Source organism: Zeus faber (assembly GCF_960531495.2).
Source record: "Zeus faber genome assembly, chromosome: 4".
Taxonomy (NCBI): domain Eukaryota; kingdom Metazoa; phylum Chordata; class Actinopteri; order Zeiformes; family Zeidae; genus Zeus; species Zeus faber.
Window position 1 is genome coordinate 18,555,805 of NC_137191.1, and position 22,504 is coordinate 18,578,308.

General features: G+C 42.7%; 1 protein-coding gene across 1 annotated transcript; it reads right to left on the reverse strand.

Moving 5' to 3' along the window:
* Positions 1-304: 304 nt before the first annotated feature.
* foxe1 (forkhead box E1) lies at positions 305-1,423 on the reverse strand (the record flags this gene model as incomplete). Its single annotated transcript, XM_079999463.1, has 1 exon — positions 305-1,423. The coding sequence occupies one exon, from the start codon at positions 1,421-1,423 to the stop codon at positions 305-307; it is 1,119 nt and encodes a 372-aa protein (XP_079855589.1).
* Positions 1,424-22,504: the final 21,081 nt, after the last annotated feature.

The following is a 22,504-nucleotide window of genomic DNA, read 5'->3' on the forward strand; positions in this document are numbered from 1 at the left end:
TTTTTCCATCAAGTTTTTTTTTTTTCTTCCATATTCGAAATCCAACTCACATATTTCACTCACGTACAGCTTGCAAATACAGAGGACACGCAGCCGACTCTCTTGGAGCAAGTATCTCAGTGGATCAAGTTTCTGATGTCTCAATAATTTACAAATATTATCTGTTTAATTGAAATCACTTAAATGTCATCTTTCACAAAGACACTAAAAACCACGACAACGGCTGCAGTCCACAAACATATCATTCATTTCATTTTCTGACCCGAGCAACTTCCCCCCGACGTGATCTTCTGCGTTGACCGGCTCAGACGGCTGACACGAACCTGTCCATATTCCCCGGGTACGTGGGGTGTCTGAGGTAGCCTCCGGTGTTAGCGGTGGGCCCCGGAGCTCCGTTATACTGCGAGAAGGAGGTTAAGTGCACCGGGGAGACCCTGCCGTAATGGTCCACCGTCTCCATGGACCCGGAGGACGCGGAATGGAGGCGTCCCATCATGCCGTACCCCTGCCCCTGGCCGTGTCCTTGTCCGTATGAGCCCTGCGCGGCATGGTGGGCGGGGTGGCCGTGCGGCCCCGAGTAGCTAAACCCGACCCTGTCAAATCCGACGTGAGCCGAGGCTCGAGGCGGCACGGCGGCGCCGCACGACTGGTTCTGAAACCCCGTCGCTCCGAGGCCGCAGGTGCCGGAGCCATTCGGACCCCCCTCCGGGCTGAATCCCCGACTCCCCGGGTGCTGCAACACGTCTTGGCCCTGGCACCCCAGAGCGCCGGACGGAGCCGGGTGCCCGATCAGGTTGTTGATGCTAAACATCCGGGTCTGACCGCCACCGAACCCGGGTGGCGACGGGGAGGGGTAGTACGTAGAAGGAAGCTGCTGCCCGTACGTGGGACTGACCGTCATGTTGGGGTAGACAGAGTTTGCGTAAGTCGCCGACCTGGCGATCTGGACGGGAGAGAACACGGGCGTCTCGTGGGCGTACGAGGAGTAGGTGGAGAAGTCGCAGCGCTTGAACCTCTTCCTGCGCCGCAGGAAACTGCCGCTCTCAAACATGTCCTCGGCGTTGGGGTCCAAGGCCCAGTAGTTGCCCTTCCCCGGCCGCCCGGGCTCCCGCGGTATTTTGATGAAGCAGTCGTTGAGGGTCAGGTTGTGGCGGATGGAGTTCTGCCACTTCTTGGAGTTGTCCCTGTAGAATGGGAAGCGCTCGGTGATGAACTTGTAGATGCCGCCCAGCGTGAGCTTGCGGTCGGGGGAGTTGGCGATGGCCATGGAGATGAGGGCGATGTAGCTGTACGGGGGCTTCCCCCGCTGGAGGGGCCTCTTCCTCCTGCGACCGCGTGGCTGCTCCCCCGCCTGGGCGGGCGCGTCGGAGGAGGGCAAGGAGATCTCCGACGGGGGCTCTTTCTCCACTTTCACGACTGGCATTGTGTGGCGGGCGCCTCCAAATGTCATCCAGAAGACCAAGACGTCAGCACTGCGGGAGGCCAGGGGGAGACGATCACACCTGCGGCGCCGCGCAGTCACAGTTCCACGGAGGAACAGCTCGATTCAAAGCCAAGCTTACCAACGGTCATGCCTAGTCCTCAGAGAAGTGAAAAGATTTACTTTTGATTACCTGCTTGTCTTTGAACCCCAAATAGAAAGATTTCCGTCACAGAGCCCGTCTCGTGCCAAAATACGGAGATCCGTCGAGGAGACAACGCTGCTAAGTCGGTAATTCCACGAGTGTGTTTTTTCGGAGTTGGGGTGAGAAGTCAAGGAGAGTGAACACCAGACATGTTCTCCACGCCAAGTGGGAAAATGACTCACTGTTAGTAACCTGAGGACCTGGGTTAGTCCTCTCCGCGCACCTGAAAGACCACACCTCCCTGAAACACATGCTCTCCACATACCTGTGCTCATAAGGGTCTATTGTTACCGTTCCACGAAATGCACAGGCTCGCTGACGGAAATTTCAATTTCAAGTGTCTTCTCCATTTTCATTGTGTGAATTTCACGTGTTGAAACAGCATTTATCCACTTATTATTTTGTTTTTAAACCCAAGGCTTTAAATTAGAAACCATTTGAAGAAATGCATTTGTAAATAACTATTTGCTAAATTTGTCAAATACTTTCACTCTATACCGGTGACACTATCATTGTCCTTGATCAGAACTGAAACCCCTGACGCATCGTTGCATCATCGCATCATTGCACCATTGCAGGGCACTATTCAAATCCCTTTCCGAAAGTAAACCTTGGTTTATTTAGGATCCTACAAAATGGGCCGTGCTGTGCTGATGTTTAACACTAAAAGACCTCTTTAGTGGTAACTTAACCTAGATATTGTTGTTCTTCCTCGTTTCCTTGTTTGTTTTGTGCCAGTAGTTGAACAAGCTGCATTATGGGATGTAAATGTGCCAACAAAGACTATCATCATGCAAAGTACCGGCCGTCCGCCTGCCTGGAGGCCAACAGATGCCTTCAAGCAGGCTGGAACCAATGTCACTATATATGACTATATAATACATAACTAGTTATATATTTTATATATATATAATATTTACTGTATATATAACCTGTATATACTGTATATATATATATATATATATATATATATATATATATATCATGGGAAGAGGTAGAAATCAAGTAGGCTGGAAGCAATATATAACTATATACATAACTATAGTTATATTATTATATATATGTATATGTTGTATATAGTCGTATAGTTATATATATGTAAATATATTACTATAGTTCTAGAGAGTCATATAGTAAATATGTAACTATATTATAGATATAAAGTTATATAGTTGTATAGTTATATATAAGTATCTATATTACTATACTTATGGATAGTCATATATAGTTATATAGTTGTGTAGTTAAATATATATGTAACTATATTACTATAGATATATAGTTATGTATAATCGTATAGTTATATATAAGTAACTATATCACTATAGTTATAGATAGTCATGTAGTATATATATATATATATATATATATTACTATAGTTATATAATTTTTTATAGTCATAAAGTTGTATAGTGATATATATGTAACTATACTACTATGATTATAGATAGTCATATAGTATATATGTAGCTATATTACTATAGTTATATATAGTCATATAGTATATATATATGTAACTACAGTTATATAGTTATATATAGGAGTATTGGGAGTGGGGAGTTGGTGAGGCCCGCTTCAGCACACATATAGCTATAGAGAAGGCTGGGCTGCACCATTAATCTGTTAGACAAACAGAGCAGATAGCAGGGCTGTGCGCTCCCAGCGCTCATCACCACACGGGGTAACACATGACAAGTGTCAGCGTTGCTGTGGGGCAAAGGGAGGCAGATCTTTGTGAGACAACGGCCCGTTGAAAGGTCTCCTCCTGTGGGGAGACGTGCTTCCCAGGCAGGGGCCGGTCCTGCAGGGCCCCGCCGCAGGGCCCGGCGCTGCGAGCGGAACCCCCCCGTGGGCTCTTATACCTGGGTGGAGAGCACTGCTCCGCTCGGCGCCTGCACATCGTCATCACTGGTGGTGATTCAACTGTGTGAACAGGTCGCTAGTGCTGTCGCTGCATATTATTACGATGACCTGCTCATACGTATATTGATGCCATTTGCCAGTATATAAAATGTGTGTGTGTGGGTATGTGTGCGTGGTTAATATATTTCGATCGACAAAGCATTAAAAAAACCCATTTGAAACAAGTAGTGCGACTGTTTCAATCCTTAAATTTGGCCTTGTCGCTGCAGTCAACATTTTAATTTTTTTAAATTTTTTTTTAAGCCTTCAAAGGACTAAGTACATTCATTGCACCAAGCGTTTTCTTTTGTGCCTGACCTTGTCACATCTAATGGTTTGTGTGTGTGTGTGTGTGTGTGTGTGTGTGCCTGTGTGTGTCTGTGTGTGCGTGCGTGCGTGAGTGTGTGCGCGCGCGCGTGCATGTGTGTGTGTGTGTGTGTGTGTGTATTATAGTGCACGGTAAAGGGTGTCGGCTCCTTTTTGAGCCGGCACCCTACTTACCTCAGAGATGAGATTAGGAGACACAGTGATCACAAGGTGCTTTCTGGAAAATCAAGATCAGATCAACGATATCATACGAGTTGCGCCATCTGTGAGAAGTATCAGGAACCTATTTCAGAAAAGAAGACAGAAAATAGATATTGCAAAAAAAAAAAAAGGAAGAAATATAATCGATTTAGCATATTCTTAACATTTGACAGTTTTTCCCGAAATAACATAGTATAAATGATAGTGCATTTAAGACACGGTTTTACTCGTGTAAATACCTGAAAGCTTGGTCAAACCCCCTGACACTTCGTGACAGACGAGACAGGCTCACGCTCTGCACCGGACCTCACCCTGCGCCCAAAACGTCTCATGCTCTGTGGTTCTGAACAATTACCGGTGACTAATAAAACTCAGATACACAGTGCTGTCAAGTGCTGAAACTAATACTCGCCATAGTTTACTCATGCTTCATGACTTGGCACCGGCACAGCATTTGCTTTTAATATTTGCTTGTGATCCTTTTTATCTGCCTTTGTTTTGATGGAATCAAATGTGACTAACGCCGATCAACATGTATCCCGCTTGTTTAAATAGTGGAAACTATTTGGAATCAGTTCAACTATTGACTCAGATGGATATGTTTGTTTGGAGCTAACCCTCGAATTCTCATTTAATTCAGAGACGTTTTTCCTTTTTGATGTAAAAAGCAGAGTTGCAAGTCGAGATTATCCCAAGTTGAGAGGCATTGAAGGGGAAATGTAAAAACCTAGCACCGCTGCAAAGCCAAAGCCCAGAGTGTTCCTAGTGAAGCAGTGGAACGGTGTTCGGTCTTCCGCCAACAAGGGTCCTGGAGCCTTGATAAAGGGTCCTGGATCCATGGAAAAGGCACCGCAGCCCTTTATTGCCGCACAGAGAGGCCTCGGCCTGCTCGCAGCTGTCGGTCACGCTGCAGACCAGACCAGGAAAAAAAAAGGCAAATGACGGCCGCCGCCCGAGTGGCGCGGCGGCCGAGGCAAATGAAGACGCTTGGATTCGGGTCTGACGTGTAGTTCTGTCCGAGGCCGAGAGGAACGGCTCTCCCTCCAAACAAAAGCAAACAAATCAGCCATTTGAATTTGAACACTTGACTTCAACCATTAAAGTGGCCGTACGTGGTCAGGTGTTGTGTAACTAGAACTCAAGGCCCGATGGGCGAGTTGGGAAACAATGCAGAGAAAGGCTGCAATGATGGAGGAGCCGTTCACTGATCACTGAAGTGGGCGAAGACCAAAACACATTTTAATATGAGTGATTTATTTATTTATTTATTTATTGATAATCCATTAGGAGTACCATGGGTAAAGGGGAGACTATTTTGTTTGCCGTTCTCCCATAAATTAACTATTTTTTAGTATTAAAACTTTAATCATTTTAATATCACATGTTTATATGCAACGAAAAAGCACCTCAATGGAACACACATTTTGGTTAATAGAAAATAAAAACAATAAAAAATGATCTTATCTGTGTGAATATCCTTTTAGTATCTTGGTGGTGGTGTTTTAACTGGAATATGTAATTTTGATAAAAATGTAAATTTAAACATTAGTAACTAGACATCAGCAATTATTCATCTCCATACACTCACATTTACTTTCCCAAATTTCGACTATGAATCGATCAGTTCTGAAGTGTATATCAGTTCTTATTTAGGTGAATGTTAATGCCTCTACTATTTGTAAGAGAGGGTTTTTTTTTATAGGGAATTGAGCTCCTCATTTCAATTCATTTTCTAGTCGCTCCCAGTGTGTAGGTGCCTGTGTGTGTGTGTGTGTGTGTGTGTGTGTGTGTGTGTGTGTGTGTGTGTGTGTGTGTGTGTGTGTGTGTGTGTGTGTGTGTGTGTGTGTGTGTGTGTGTGTGTGATCGTGCTAAGTTGACCCTCCAGTCGGTCCACGGTAGCGAGGCCTCTTGTTTGCATTAGCGCTGCAGAGTGGAGGTGCAGATGCAAAGCCCTGACGGTTGACTGGCTCCAACCTGGGACCAGTTTACATAACTGAAGCAGCATGCACCCAGGAAGACCGCCGTTAAATCATTGTGTGTGTGTGTGTGTGTGTGTGTGTGCGTCTGCACCTGTCTCTCAAACAGGCATGTGCAGAGGGGGTGGGTGAGGGTTCCCCAGCACCTGCCCATTTGCCCCTTGATGTCCATGGCGCCCTTTTTGATCAGGCACCGTTTTTTAGCGTATATGGGCATTGAGATGTCGTTGGGAACAGCTGATCACATGACGTCACTCAGTAAGACTCAGTGGCTCATAGAGATAAGTCGTTACCTGAGAATTTCAGTGTTGACGTTCACGCGTGCTTTTGAAACAGGAAACACACACGAGCGTTTCAAAGCGCCCGGTGACCCAGGTCAAATGTGAAGGCGACCCGGGGGCGTGGCGGTGTTATAATCGTGCGCAAATCTAACGACAGACGGATGCAGTTTTGTGGTACTCCAGCACTCGCAAGAATGTATTTTCTCACGAGAGGCAAAATATCTCGCAATATTTTCACCCGAAAACAAACGTAGATGCCATACAGCTCGCCACTGTGGTTGTTTGTGCAGTGCGGACACTATACACTAATTAGACCCTCATGAGTTCTGTTATGTATGTATGTATGTATGTATGTATGTATGTAAGTATGTATGTATGTAAGTATGTATGTATGTATGTATGTACTGTTAGAAATAATATGGTTGGAAATGTCCTTTTGTGACCAGTCGTGCACATGTTGTTCCTGTACTTTTCCGTTTGCGTAGATGTTGTTCATGTTGGTCGCCTCTGGTTGGAGTCAGTTCTTTGTGATCCATGTGTCCTTTTGTGACCACTTACTTAGATAAGACTATATAAGGATCCAGGGAAGAAGGATCAGGGCTTCCAGCGTTTTCCACGGGCTGGGCTGAGACTTGGCTGAGCTCGGCTCCTGGAGCCCGGGCTCAGACTTCGTGAACTGAGCCTGCTGCACTTTCTGATTCTGCCTGACAATAAATATGACCAACTCTCCAACCCATCAACGAGCATGTGGAGAACCTCGAAGGTAATTGTTATACTTTAATTGACCAACAGAATAGAGTAATTGATTGAAACAGGTTTTCTACAACAGAACAACTGGGTGATCCTCAAGGATTATATTCTCCAACAGTATGTATGTATGTACATATGTATGTATGGATGTACATACGTATGTATGTATGTATGTATGTACGTACGTATGTATGTATGTGTGTATCTATGTATGTATGTATGCATGCATGTATATTTGTATGTATGTATGTATGCATGTATGTATTTATGTGTGTATGCATGTATGTTTGTATTACAGTATATGTATGTATGTGTGTATGTATGTATGTGTGTATGCATGTATGTGTGTATCTCTGTATGGGTGTATGCATGTATGTTTGTATGTATATGTATGTATGTACGTATGTACGTATGTATGTACGTATGGATGTACATATGGATGTATGTATGTATGTACATATGTATGTATGTACGTATGTATGTATGTATGTATGTATGTATGTATGTATGTATGTATGTATGTATGTATGTATGTATGTATGTATGTATGTATGTATGTATGTACAGTGGGGCAAAAAAGTATTTAGTCAGCCACCAATTGTGCAAGTTCTCCCACTTAAAAAGATGAGAGAGGCCTGTAATTTTCATCATAGGTACACTTTGACTATGAGAGACAGAATGGGGGGAAAGAATCCAGGAAATCACATTGTAGGATTCTTAATGAATTAATTGGTAAATTCCTAGGTAAAATAAGTATTTGGTCACCTACAAACAAGCAAGATTTCTGGCTTTCACAGACCTGTAACTTTTTCTTTAAGAGGCTCCTCTGTCCTCCACTCGTTACCTGTACTAATGGCACCTGTTTGAACTTGTTATCAGTATAAAAGACACCTGTCCACAACCTCAAACAGTCACACTCCAAACTCCACTATGGCCAAGACCAAAGAGCTGTCAAAGGACACCAGAAACAAAATTGTAGACCTGCACCAGGCTGGGAAGACTGAATCTGCAATAGGTAAGCAGCTTGTTGTGAAGAAATCAACTGTGGGAGCAATTATTAGAAAATAGAAGACATACAAGACCACTGATAATCTCCCTCGATCTGGGGCTCCACGCAAGATCTCACCCCGTGGCGTCAAAATGATCACACGAACGGTGAGCAAACATCCCAGAACCACACGGGGGGACCTGGTAAATGACCTGCAGAGAGCTGGGACCAAAGTAACAAAGGCTACCATCAGTAACACACTACGCCGCCAGGGACTCAAATCCTGCAGTGCCAGACGTGTCCCCCTGCTTAAGCCAGTATATGTCCAGGCCCGTCTGAAGTTTGCTAGAGAGCATTTGGATGATCCAGAAGAGGATTGGGAGAATGTCAAATGGTCAGATGAAACCAAAATAGAACTTTTTGGTAAAAACTCAACTTGTCGTGTTTGGAGGAGAAAGAAAGCTGAGTTGCATCCAAAGAACACCATACCTACTGTGAAGCATGGGGGTGGAAACATCATGCTTTGGGGCTGTTTTTCTGTAAAGGGACCAGGACGACTGATCCGTGTAAAGGAAAGAATGAATGGGGCCATGTATCATGAGATTTTGAGTGAAAACCTCCTTCCATCAGCAAGGGCATTGAAGATGAAACGTGGCTGGGTGTTTCAGCATGACAATGATCGCAAACACACCGCCCGGGCAATGAAGGAGTGGCTTCGTAAGAAGCATTTCAAGCTCCTGGAGTGGCCTAGCCAGTCTCCAGATCTCAACCCCATAGAAAATCTTTGGAGGGAGTTGAAAGTCCATGTTGCCCAGCGACAGCCCCAAAACATCACTGCTCTAGAGGAGATCTGCATGGAGGAATGGGCCAAAATACCAGCAACAGTGTGTGAAAACCTTGTGAAGACTTACAGAAAACGTTTGACCTCTGTCATTGCAAACAAAGGGTATATAACAAAGTATTGAGATGAACTTTTGTTATTGACCAAATACTTATTTTCCACCATAATTTTCAAATAAATTATTTAAAAATCAGACAATGTGATTTTCTGGATTTTTGTTTTCTAATTTTGTCTACATTTTTGACTAAATACTTTTTTGCCCCACTGTATGTACGTACGTGTGTATGTGTGTATGTGTGTATGTGTGCATGTGTGTATGTGTGTGTGTATGTGTGTGTATGTGTGTGTGCATGTGTATGTGTGTGCATGTGTGTATGCATGTGTGTATGCATGTTTGTACGTATGTTTGTATGTATGTATGATTGTATGTATGTATGTACGGATGTATGTATGGATGTAGTATGTATCGATGTACGTATGTACGTACATATGTATGTATGTATGTATGTATGTATGTATGTATGTATGTATGAATTTATGTGTGTATGCATGTATGTTTGTATTACAGTACATGTATGTATGTATGTATGTATGTATGATGTATGCATCTTTATTTGTATGTATATATGTATGCATGAATGTATGCATGTTTATTTGTATTTATATATGTATGCATGAATGTATTTATGGGGATGGTAGCTCAGGAGGTAGAGCTGGTCGTCTAGTAATCCAAAGGTCGCTGGTTCGATCCCAGGCTCCTCCTGCTAGCATGCTGTAGTGTCCTTGAGCAAGACACTTAACCCTGATGGCTGCGTCCGTCGGTGTTTGAACAATTGTAAGTCGCTTTGGATAAAAGCGTCTGCTAAATGTAAAATGTAATGTTTGTATATGTGTATGTATGTATCTATTCACACCAAAGCGGGTGTAATTCCGCAGACACTTTTTAGGTAATAATAAAAGATTATCAAAATAAGTTGTAAATAAAATGGCTGGAATGCCAGCAGGGTTTATTTTGTGCATAAATATAACATACATATAACAGCCAGAAAACACAGATAAAGCCCTTAATTTAAAAACAGGAATGGCAATTCAGCAATGTCTCTATTTAAGAAAAGGTAAGGTAATTTTCCCTCATCCTACACACACACACACGCATGCGCGCGAGTTACCACATCGCAACAATTGGTGCTGGTGTAAAGGCCTCCACCTCAGATCTGCTCGGCTGCTCTGCCAGAATCCTGGCATCCACGCCCTGCAGACGTTCCAGAGCACCTCAGCGTGCCAGGCCCCACGCCGTCATCCTCTCTACCCTCTCCTGCACCTGAATGGAGTCGTGCTTGCGCAACCTCAAACACACACGCACCCAGTCCTCTAAAGGCCTTCATTTTGTTTTTGTTCTACTTCATTTGCACAGATTCATCACTCCGCAGGCACCGGCGAGACAACGGCCGATTGGGGAGGGATTGAGATGTTACCACATGAAGATCAAACCGGTGTCTTTGGGGAAAGGAGTTTCCCATGAAGAAGAAGCCTCTGCTGTCTGTCCTAAGCCTTGCACGGAACATGTCGATGGACACTTTAAATACCTTTTGCAATTTATACACAGTGTGAAAAACACAAACCAGAACATTTTAATTGATAAAAAAATAAAAAAATAGTTCTCTTCCGATTTGACTTGAATTTCTCTGGTCAGAGGAGCTCGGCGCTGCACAACACAAGACCTTTGTGTTTCCTCTGTGACAAGCTTTCACCACCGGCTAAATCCTGTGATTCCTAAGCAGGAAGATACAGGTATTCATGCAGCGTCCGACCGAAATCCTCCGGCGCGGCGCCGTGTTTTCTCAGCTGTCAAGCCCCCCCCTGATGTGTGTCTTTTTAGGCGTGGCAGATGAAGGACCGGTGGAAAGGGTCCCGGGTCCACAAACGCACCATCTGTCAAGACGCCGAGTCAAGCTCAGAGCAATGACTCGATGTGAAAACAAGCTTGATTAACAGGGCTATTCTCACTCCGATTAAATAAACACACTCGGTAGTAACAAGAAAATGTGGATGTGGCAGTGTGGCCACTTGTCAGGGTTGGATGGAGGAGGCCGACAGCGAGGGGTGGTTCAACGCCGTTTGACGTGTTTATTTAAGGCGTGAGGCTTATAGGCTTTATTTTAATGATCCAAACTGAGGGGCACACAAAACGATAAATAAAAAAAATAATAATAATAATTAATCAGGGTGCCGGAGGGAGGCCTTCTTGGGCCCCTGACACTACGGCTGGGCTCCTGCATGGCTGTCGCCCAACCCTCAACGCCAGACCGACAACTATTAAGAAATCGCTTGCTGCTAATTTGGACGATTCTGGACAGCTGTGTTGCCACGGGAAGGAAGGCACGCTGCCGTCTGCAGCCGCGGCTTAACCACGCCCCTTGGTCAGCCACAGTGGAAAATATGCGACCAAAGGTTTTGGTTGAGTGGACGTAATTCATGCACATGCACATGCATGAGCCGTAGAAGTGCATGACTTATATTATGGCATGAGATGTTATTCTAAGGGCCTCGATAGTAAAATGAAGGGTTCTATTCTAAATGGAGTGTAATCAATAGAAGGTCTTGGTCAGAAAGGAATTCCATGATAAGTAGTCACCGTAAAGAACCCTTATAACCCTTTTATATAAGTATATATAATAATATATAATATAATATAATAATATATAATAATATAAGTATATTTGGTTGCCAGCCAAAGGATTTGCATGTGAGTTTATGATAATATGCAGCCACATATTGATAATTTGGCCAATATATATTAGTGCTGGGCAATATTGAGAAAATCAAATATCACAATATATTTTGACAAATACTTTGATATCGATATTTGGCAATATTTTGGTTAACTATGCTTTCATAAGATGTTAACACACCAGAAATGTTTGAGAAACCATAAGTATTATGGATATTATGATCAGCCAGGTAGTTACATTGATTAGAACAGCTGGAACAGTCTATAGAGTTCAGAAATTATAATTTCTTAAGTGTAATGCAGCTTCCAAGATAACATTTAACTACTATCACAATATGACAACAACCAAAATCCCAGACCAGATGCAGTATAGTCCCATATCACAATATTGATATCATATCGATATATCACCCATCACATATACATGTGATGGCCTTGTGAGCAGATTCGACCTGCACTAGGACAAATTACACATATTGCACATATGAAGATATGTGACAAGGATGTGGTAGCAAACACTTTCTATAGATAAGGATAAGGCCTTCTGTAGAGTACAGCGATATTAATGCAAGGAAGCATATGTACACGGTGTGTGCAGCCCCGTGTGTGTGTACTAGAGGGAGGAAAAGAAGAGGGAGAGGGACAGACAAAAATTTTTGTATGTCGTATACAGACCTTCCCACAAACAGGGACCATGAAAGGAAAAACCAAATTTAACCACAATTTAAAAACTAGTCATTTTTCAAGTATTACATATCTCTGATAAGCACTGCACTTTCCTGAATTCCCCCCGAGGATTAAGAATATTAAGTTATCATACCGAATCATATTGTATGATATCGAATAATATCTTATAGAATCATATCAAAGCACATGGTAATGTATCGTATAATATGAATGAATTAAATTTATTGTCATTGTACAAGAAGGAAATGATGAAATGTGTCCTCTGCATTTGACCCATCCTATACCTAGGAGCAGTGGGCAGCCACAGTGCAGCGCCCGGGGACCAGCTACAGCTCTTTTGCATGTGCCTTACTCAGCGGCACCGATAGGAGTATTAACCCCCTAACACACATGTCTTTTCATATTGATCTTGATCCTTTGATATTGTATTGTACCACATTGTACTGAATTTTCGTGTACCATATTGTATATACCATATTGAATCTTATGGTATTGTATGGTATGGTCTGGTAAGGGTTAGGGTTAAGAGTGATGAAAGAGTACCGAAAATCCTTACTGAAGTAAGGGCTAAGAGAGAGATAATTGACTTAAATACAAGTAGAGGTTTTGGTGTAGAAGTTGAGGAAAATGACTCAAGCGAAAGTAACAATTCTGAACAAGTACCTGTGGCAGTTTTGGCTACCATGCGCCACCCAAGTGGCGTTTCATGGACCTCAGAGACACAGAAGGTGGGATTGTAGACACCCCAGTTTATTGTAGAGTGGGCTAGTTGAAATAAGCCCAGGAGCAGATAGACATGTGTCATGACAGGGCTCCTCTACTGAGTGTGTGTGTGGATGGGGGCTTTACCTGTTGCTCATTAGAGCAACCAATGAGCAACAGGCATGCAGCCACTCTGATCCAGGTGTGGCAGCTTAAACCACACCATCCCCACACCACATCCCCCGACACCAAACTGAGGCCAGGGAGAATACCTGGCTGAAGCCTACCACCACCTCCACCCACCCAACAGGCAGAGAACAAAAAAGGGGAAAAAAAAAAGCTTAAAACAGACTCTGACGCAGGGTTGCTATACCTGAAATGGACAGACTCTGGCGCAGGGTTTCTATGCCTTAAAATAATAAAACACCAGACTCTGAAACAGGGTTCCCATACTGTAAACCAACAAATGTCCAAAAAATGTCCTGTGGTTCCCCAGGACACCACAGTCGACTAGCTTCCTTCCCCCAGGGCGACAACAGACTGCCCCCTCCTCACGTCTAGAGTGTGGGGCCTCGGGCTGCTGCGCTGGCTGGTGAAGGCTTGGCTGGACTTGCCTGTTGCGGCGGCTGCTTGGAGGGGTGGGCCTGGCTGCTGGGCTGCTGAATAGTCCTGGATGGAGGAGCTAGCTGCAGGCGGTTACCCGTGGTGGCTGCTGTGGCTGCTTCTCTCCCGGTCTTCCGCCGTACACCCTGGGTGCTGCTGCTGTGAGTCGGGAGAGGGTTGGTCCTGGGGCCGCCCGTTGACCCGCTGGTGGCTCCAGGGCATTTTCAGATGGCCCCTCTGTGTCCCCTCCCCGTGCCGGAGAGTCCCTGTTCAGGTGCCATTGTCGCAGTTTCGCCTACCGCGCGCCACCCAAGTGGCTTTTCAGGGACCTCTAACACAGAGACACAGAAGACAGGGTTGTAGACACCAGTTTATTGTAGAGAGAGGGCTAGTTGGAATAAGCCCAGGAGCAGATAAACATGTGTCTTGACAGGGCTCCTCCCTCCTGAGTGTGTGTGGAGATGGGCTGCTGCTCGTTAGACCCACCAACGAGCAACAGGTATGCAGCCACTCTGATCCTGGATCCACCAATTACCTGGATCCAGGTCAGGTGTGGCTGCTCCAACCACACCATCCCCACACCACAGTACCTAGAAAACATACCATTACAGGTGGAAAGGTATGTGATGTAATGAGAGTTATCGTAGCTAGCTACCTTCCACCTCTGAAGATAACACTGGTTCCACTAAGAAAGTAAAGCAATTTCTAGTAACTACAAGTTGCATAATTTACCAGTACATATGGTTTCCTTAGAAACAGACAAAAACTGGAATTGCATAATTGATTATTCAGAGGAAATGAATAGTCTAAGATAAAGTCTTAATATTTTCAACCTGGGATCGACAACCCGGCCCCCCACCCCTCCCCTCATAGACGAGTTTGGTGGTAAATGTGCGGCAGGTCAGCTCATACAGTAGGTTTCTCCTCTCTCCCAGCCTTGCGTTGCAAACGCTTGGCTTTCTGGGTGTGGGGCTAGGGGTGAGGAGGTCAAAAGAGTCTGGTATGCCGTTCTTTTTCTTTCCTTTCCAGTGCCACCTGTGTGTTTGTTACTGTGGGATTTGTACCTCCTCCATCACTGACACATGTGGATTATCTGTACTTAAGGCAAAAAGCCAATACAAGCCACATCTTGTGTGCGCGTGATCATGTACTCAGAGGCAAAGCTATCTTTCGCCCTATGCTCTAGATCACTGCTACTGGTATGATCATCTTAATTACACCTGTGAAAATCGTGTTGTTTTAAACATAAGACTCAAATACACACTCAAATTCAAACAGTAGTATAAAAATCCTAGATTGTCCCCGACAGGGGATCAATTATGGATTCCTCCCCTGGCTCTTTGGCAGCGGCTGAGTGGCCCCTGAGAGAGAGAGAGAGAGAGTGAGAGAGAATGGGAAGTGATGTCAGATGAAGTACAGAATATAATCTCCCTCAACAAATACTTCCCCAACGGTATCATTCATTTTCTTCACAGGTGCAGGAGGAAGTTTGAACCCCAAGGTGTGACCGCCCATCCCCCCTTTCTGTCTATCACGTTTTCTTTCTCTTTGTTAAGGTCTCGCACACTTTGTTTCTCGACTCTTTTGTATTTTTTAGTGGATATTATACTGTATGTGCTGCTTGTGCTGATTTATAGTATCATCAGTACACACACCCAGTGCAACCGGCAGCTCATGGGAGATGCCCAAGTGTGGGTTGTGTGTGTACAATGTGTGTGTGTGCACGTGAATTTGAACCTGTGCGTGTCTATTTGTGTACATATTTGTACTCGGTTTGTGTCACATGTTGACTCACACCTTCATACACAGATTCCTGCAAACCTGTTGCCGCCGAAGCCGCCCAGTCATGCACGGAGTGGGGTTTCTCAGCTGCACAATGGCCGGGTGTGGGTGTGATGCTCTGTGGGATTACTGAGAGAGAAAGGACACAGAAGCCGACAGGTTCCACCAGAGCGCTGACATGGCACAAATAGATATATCAAGATTTCAATAAAAACCTTCCTGGCACTGACATTTCACGGATGTATGCTGAAATGTGAAGAGCATTGATAGCAGCAGAATGTGACGCCTTTTGGCCTCACTATCCCTGTGGCGTGGCTGAATTCTGATTGACACCTGCTAGGAGGTAAAATTGTTATCATCTGTGTTTTGGTGTGAGCAGATAGATATAGATAGATAGATAGATAGATAGATAGATAGATAGATAGATAGATAGATAAGTAAATAATAAAAATACTACTACTAATAATGATAATTTGGATGATAATAATAATAAAAATAATAATATACAAATAATATAAATAATAATATTCATGAGCAGGGGTCCTCCTAGGGCCGTGCACGCTGCTGTGCATCAAATTTGGTTTAAGACGCCATTTGAATGGACGGTGGATTTGCACACCAAATGCTGCCAGGGCCATGCTTTGCATGCGGCCGCCGCTCAACTGCTCCATTTGTCATGAGATCTCACACCTGAGGAGCCAAACCACCGTAAACACTGTTTGCAGTTATTATTTTTCATTAGAATTATCTTTATCCTTGTGGTGCACAAGGATAAAGATAATTCTAATGAAAAATAATTTATTTATTTGAATAGAATTGAGACATGGACGGTACAAACTGCAAATGGTTTGTCTGGGGACTAGTTCATATGAAGCAAAAATAAATATCGGATATACTGGATTTTTATGTAAAAACCTGCAAATAGCATTCTTTATTTCTTTTTTTTATTACAATTCTTTGTTTATATTTTAAATATTAGTTGTTAGGCCCTCTTTTAAAAAAAATTACTGTAATAAACTAGGATAATTGAATGCTCTGATATTAGATGAAAATGCGGAAACACACACACAATGGACACTTTGGCGTCAGAGAACCCTCTCTCACCACACACACACACACACACACATACACACACACACACACACACACACACACACACACACACACACACACACACACACACACACACACACACACACACACACACACACACACACACACACACACACACACACACACACACACACACACACACACACACACAGACAATCTACACAAACTACAGACAGCCTATAGCAACCCTACATTTTTTCAGCCACCCCTTTCTCTCTCTCCCTCTTTCCTTCTATCTTTCACTTCCTCACTTCCTCCCTCCCTCCCTCCTACTATAGCGGTCTGACCTGTCTTGCTGCCTCGTTTGTCATCTCCAATCACTTAGCTCTTTGAGCGGCCCTGACAGACAGGGGTATTAGCAGCTTCAGTCTGGTGTTGAGAGCCGGGCCTTGCCACTCAATAGAGAAACTATGTACGAATGCCATAGCAAAACATGTAACAACACACACTGTCACACATCCAACCACAGCTGCTGCTCCCAACTGTGTAATTTCAGTTTATTTTTTACATTGATTTATGTCTCGCTTCAAGTCTTAGGTCTGCTTTCCAACCCTTCCACCCCTATTTTTATTTTATTTTAAATAATGGAAAAATAACAAAAACAAAGGAAATTAATACAAATTATATATATATTTATTATATATAAATAAATGAAAAATATTAATAACAAAAAAAAATTATATATATATATATATATATATATATATATATATATATATATATATATATATATATACGGTATTTTTTCCAGTGTGTAGCTAGTAGTAAGTAGTAAGTAACTAGATATTTTTCTTTTAGTCACTTAAAGAGACACTTGATATCATTTGACACAAACTTTTTGTACTTTAAAAAACTTAAAAATACCTGATAATATATACAGTACATACACCGGGGGGTTAGTTTGGTGAAACTCCTCCTGCGCTTCTCCTTGTGTAAATATGGTAACCGTGTTGGTAGATGACTGTCTAGTGGTCAGCTGTGGTCTACAGCCGGCCACCAGCACGCGCTGCCTTCCTTGAGTTCAGAGGCGTGGTTGGTTCAGGTGTCAGACATGATGGAGTGCAGCTCCTATTCCAACCTTCTCCTCCTGCTCTTTCCTCCTCCCGCTCCTCCCTGTCCTCCACGCCCTCCTCCTCCTGTTCCTCGTCCTCCTCCATCTCATCCTCCACCCTCCCTCACTTCCTTCTCCTGCTCCTCCACCTCCTCCTGCTCATCCTGCACCTCTTCCTCCTTCACCCCCCTCCTCTTCCTGCTCCATGTCCTTCAGCACCTCCTCCTCCTCCTCCCTCATCCTCCTCCACTTCCCCCCTTCCTCCATGTCACCCCCTCTCCTCCACATCCTCCTCTCTCTTCTCCACCCCCCCTCCATAATTTATTCCCCTATATACCCATATGGATAATTAAATGCATAGAATCGCATTATCTGCATTCTGTATGTTTTCTTTTATATATATATATATTGTGTGTTTGTATATATGTATATATGTATTTATATATATATATATATATATATATATATCTTTTTGTGTGTGTGTGTGTGTGTGTATATTTTTGCAATTTTTGTTTTTATTCTATTGTATTTCATTTGACTATTATGCTGTGACAAATTCCTCATATATGTACAGTATTTGTACTTGGCGGAATAAACTCATTCTGATTGTGATTGTGATTCTGATGAAAGACATTGGAAATATGTTTAAAAATATCCGTCAGGTAACATGAGGCGTGTCTGTTTATAGCTTCAGACTCTTTGTAAAAGTAATTATTTCAGCAATGAAACTAAGTACATAGTTAGCATTTAATTGGATGTTTGGCAGTGAAAAACCCACGAGAAGACGTGCTGAAATGTGATCAATAGACGCCTAATTTGTCTGCCAGTTTCAGTATGAAGTGCACGGACCGCCTGTCAGGATTGTCAACAGCTATGTGTATGTGTCAGTTTCTGCACATAGGACATTTTGGATGAGCGGGGACTTTTTTTTTAAGGAGTTGGTGATGGCGTCATGGCGCTGGGTGCAGGACGGCCACCCACGGTGAGAGACGGCCTGTGGAATGCTCTTTACCAGATTGCTTGTCTTGTCCACCAGACACCCCCACTCTGCCACCAATCACTCCCCAATCCATCTTGTGTGTGTGTGTGTGTGTGTGTGTGTGTGTGTGTGTGTGTGTGTGTGTGTGTGTGTGTGTGTGTGTGTGTGTGTGTGTGTGTGTGTGTGTGTGTGTGTGTGTGTGTCCGTGTGTTCATGCAGTTACGTTCAGGTTTATATTTGTATGTTGAAGTTTGAGTTCATAATCATGGGAATTGTTTAAGTGACCTGTGTTATCATATTGTTGTTGTTTGTTATTGTTGAGTAAAATTGCTCTCCGGCATCTACCTATAGTTCTTTATTCTGCAGTAAAAGTAGTCATAAATTGCACCCGAAGGGGCGGGAGCCCTATTGCTATTGCTTTTGTTAATGAAAAACTGACGTCAGTGGTGTGTGGATGTCATGGATCCACTCACAGATAAGATGGATAAAATATATGCTTTTGGGGCAGTTCAGACATGCCGTTATCCAAGTTTGATCCAATTCGGTAAACTATTGCAGAATAATTTAGTAAAAATCTGTATTTTTTTTAAATTATCACCGCAACGTGCGTGAATGGGCAAATGATGGCTCACACAGGTCACATGATAGCAGTGCAGTCAAGTGATTGGTCAACAATCGGGCCCTCACCAAGATGGCGGCATGTGCTTTTAACTAGCGTCAGAAATGTATCTATGTCATGGATCCGACGAACCCACAGACAATCTGAATAAGAATTGTATTCGGGGCAGTTCCAACAATATGTCGTTCAAGTTTCATCCAGATCAGTGGTTCAGTATTGGAAGAGGTTTGTGATCAACAATCGCAACCTCACTAAGATGGCGCCGTGCACAGCGCGCATGAGCAAGTTCACGAGTACACAGATCACGTGACTTAACTTAAGAAATAAAAGATACAAACTCTTAATCATACAATGTTACAAAGTGACAGGTATCATTTTATTACTATTAACCTTTATTATATTTGAAAAAAACAAGTTAAAGTATTACCAGGGACAACTGGATTAAACAAAGCGCAGCGTATTAAACGTCATAAACATATAAATTCTGAGGACAACGGACACGCACCAGAGTAAGTTCTACAAAATAAAAACCCAATATCATCACTGTCAGAATTTATAGACATTCTAGAGATATCAATGTATACAAACTTGGATCATAATTAAGTCCCGCCTCGACCACCGCAACGCTCTCTTCACAGGCTTGCCGGCCTGTGCGGTGAAGCCACTGCAGATGATACAGAATGCGGCGGCGCGACTGGTGTTCAAGCAGCCAAAGAGGGCACATGTCACTCCGCTGCTCATCAAGCTCCACTGGTTACCTGTAGCCGCCCGCATCAAGTTCAAGTCTCTTATGCTGGCCTACAGAGTGATTGCTGGGAATGCTCCCGCCTACTTAAATGCTCTTGTAAGAGCACATGTTGCCCCCCCGGGTGCTGCGCTCGTCAAATGAGCGTCGCCTGGCTCTGCCGGCCGTACAACCACGGCAATCCAGGTTATTCTCATTTGTAGTTCCACGTTGGTGGAACGAGCTGCCAAAAATGACCAGAGCAGGGACCTCCCTCTCTGTCTTTAAGAGGCACTTGAAGACCCAGCTCTTCAGAGAGTACCTCCTCTCCTAACTTACAATTACTTAGCACTACTTAGCAGTATTTATTGTTACACTAATGTCTCTGTCGCAATGTAGCTTGAATGTTATTCTCCCTTGTAAGTCGCTTTGGAAAAAAGCGTCTGCTAAATGACTAAATGTAAATGTAAATGTAAATGAAAAAAAAAACATTAGCAATTACATAACAAAGGAACATGTATTTATTGTGTATGTGTTTTGAAATATTTTCATTCTTTTTGTGTTTTAGGTGTAGCCTACTACACACAATTGATTTCATTTTTACATCATCTATAATTGAACTCAGTTAAACCAGTTACTCAAGTATATTTATTTATAGGTTCATAAAATACATTATTATTGTGAAGACAGTTTTCTGTTGATTTACAAAGTACCATAAAATAATTATTTTCCCCAAACTTAATTAATTAATGATCGCGATAAATAATCGTGCTCACAATATTGACTAAAATAATTATGATGATCATTTTAGCCATAATCATGCAGCCCTTCTTCAGAATGATAACCGCCGTTAGTTGCGGCGTAGGAAACCCACCCACAGCCACAAACACCGAACGACTATTACGCTGTATCCACGCCGGAACAAATGAACATCTGCAGTCATAAAACACACCAGAACAGAGGGAGAAAAAAAGCACACTCCTCCATTGAACTTTAACAAGGGCTGACTATCCTGGACTCCATGTATGGCTGTCTCCAGATGCTATTATTATTATTATTATTATGGTTATTATGATTATTATTATTATTATTATTATTATTATTATTATTATTATTATTATTATTAATAATAATAATAATCATAATAATAATCATAATAATAATCATAATAATAATTATTATTATAATAATAATAACAACAACAACATTATATTATGATTAATAATAATAATAATAATAATAATAATAATAATAATAATAATAATAATAATAATAATACATATAATGATAATAATAAATATTATGATGATTACAATACTCACTGTGTTTGTTAGTATTAGTATTATATATTTTTTTTTATTTTATAATTTTATAATAAAATATTATTATAAAACAATTACAAAGATTACAATAGATAATAATAATAATAATAATTATAATAATAATAATAATAATAATAATAAATATAACAAATATAGCTGCAGGCAGCAATACACAGGGTCCAGTTCAGTCGTTTCTACAAAAACAACAAAAAATGGACATAAATTTGGACAATTGGACAATTTCTATTTTATTGCCTTAGACTTTCTGCAATTTTTCGGCATCTAGAACAATAATAAACATCAATTATATTATTATTTTATTTTATTATTAATTATTTGATTTCACAAACACAATACGTACATTTTCGTTTTAATTTGCACTTTATTTTACTTATTGTGCTAATAATCCACAATTGAAGAACTGTTGCTCGTTGGTTGGTCTAACGAGCAACAGGTAAAACCTCCATCCACGTACACACTCAAGAGAGGAGGCCCTGTCATGCCACATGTCCATCTGCTCCTGGGCTTATTCAAACTGGGCCACTCCACAATAAATTGGTGTCCATAACCTCGTCTTCAATGTCTCTGTGCCGGAGGTCCCCGAAACGCCACTTGCGTGGAGGGTGGTAGGCGAAACAGCCACACTGGCGGGTGTGTGGTTGGAGGGGGCTGTAGGCTTCGGCCAGGTATTCTCCCTGGCCTCAATTTGATGTCGGGGGTATGTGGTGTGAGGATGGTGTGGTTTTAGCATCCACACTTGACCTGCATCTTGATTATTGGGGACCCAAGATCAGAGTGGCTGCAGACCACCATCCCCACACACACTCAAGCGAGAGGAGCCCCTGTCGTGACCCATGTCTATCTGCTCCTGGGATTATTCCATCTGGCCCATTCTCTACAATAAACTGCTGTCTACAACCTTGTCTTCTGTGTCTCTGTGCCGGAGGTCCCTGAAACTCCGCTTGGGTGCCGGGTGGTAGACGAAACTGCCACACTCACCGTGCTGTGTGTGGAAATCGAGCTGTAGTCATAGTGACGGAAGTTGACACCTCGACCGTGTCTGTCGCTGCAGCAATCGTTCTAACCAGACAGTTTTAGCCTGAAAAGTGCAGAGGAAATTCCTACGGAGTGGAACCCTAATAGTGTTTCTATGTTGAGCTACTGTATCCATCCACGAGTAGAGGGCACTTTCATTGGCAAAATACACCAAATATAAGGGAATGACAATTTCCTGGCATCCATTCCTTTGCAGATCCCACGGATCACATTTGATTGGACACATCAGAAGGTACAGTATATG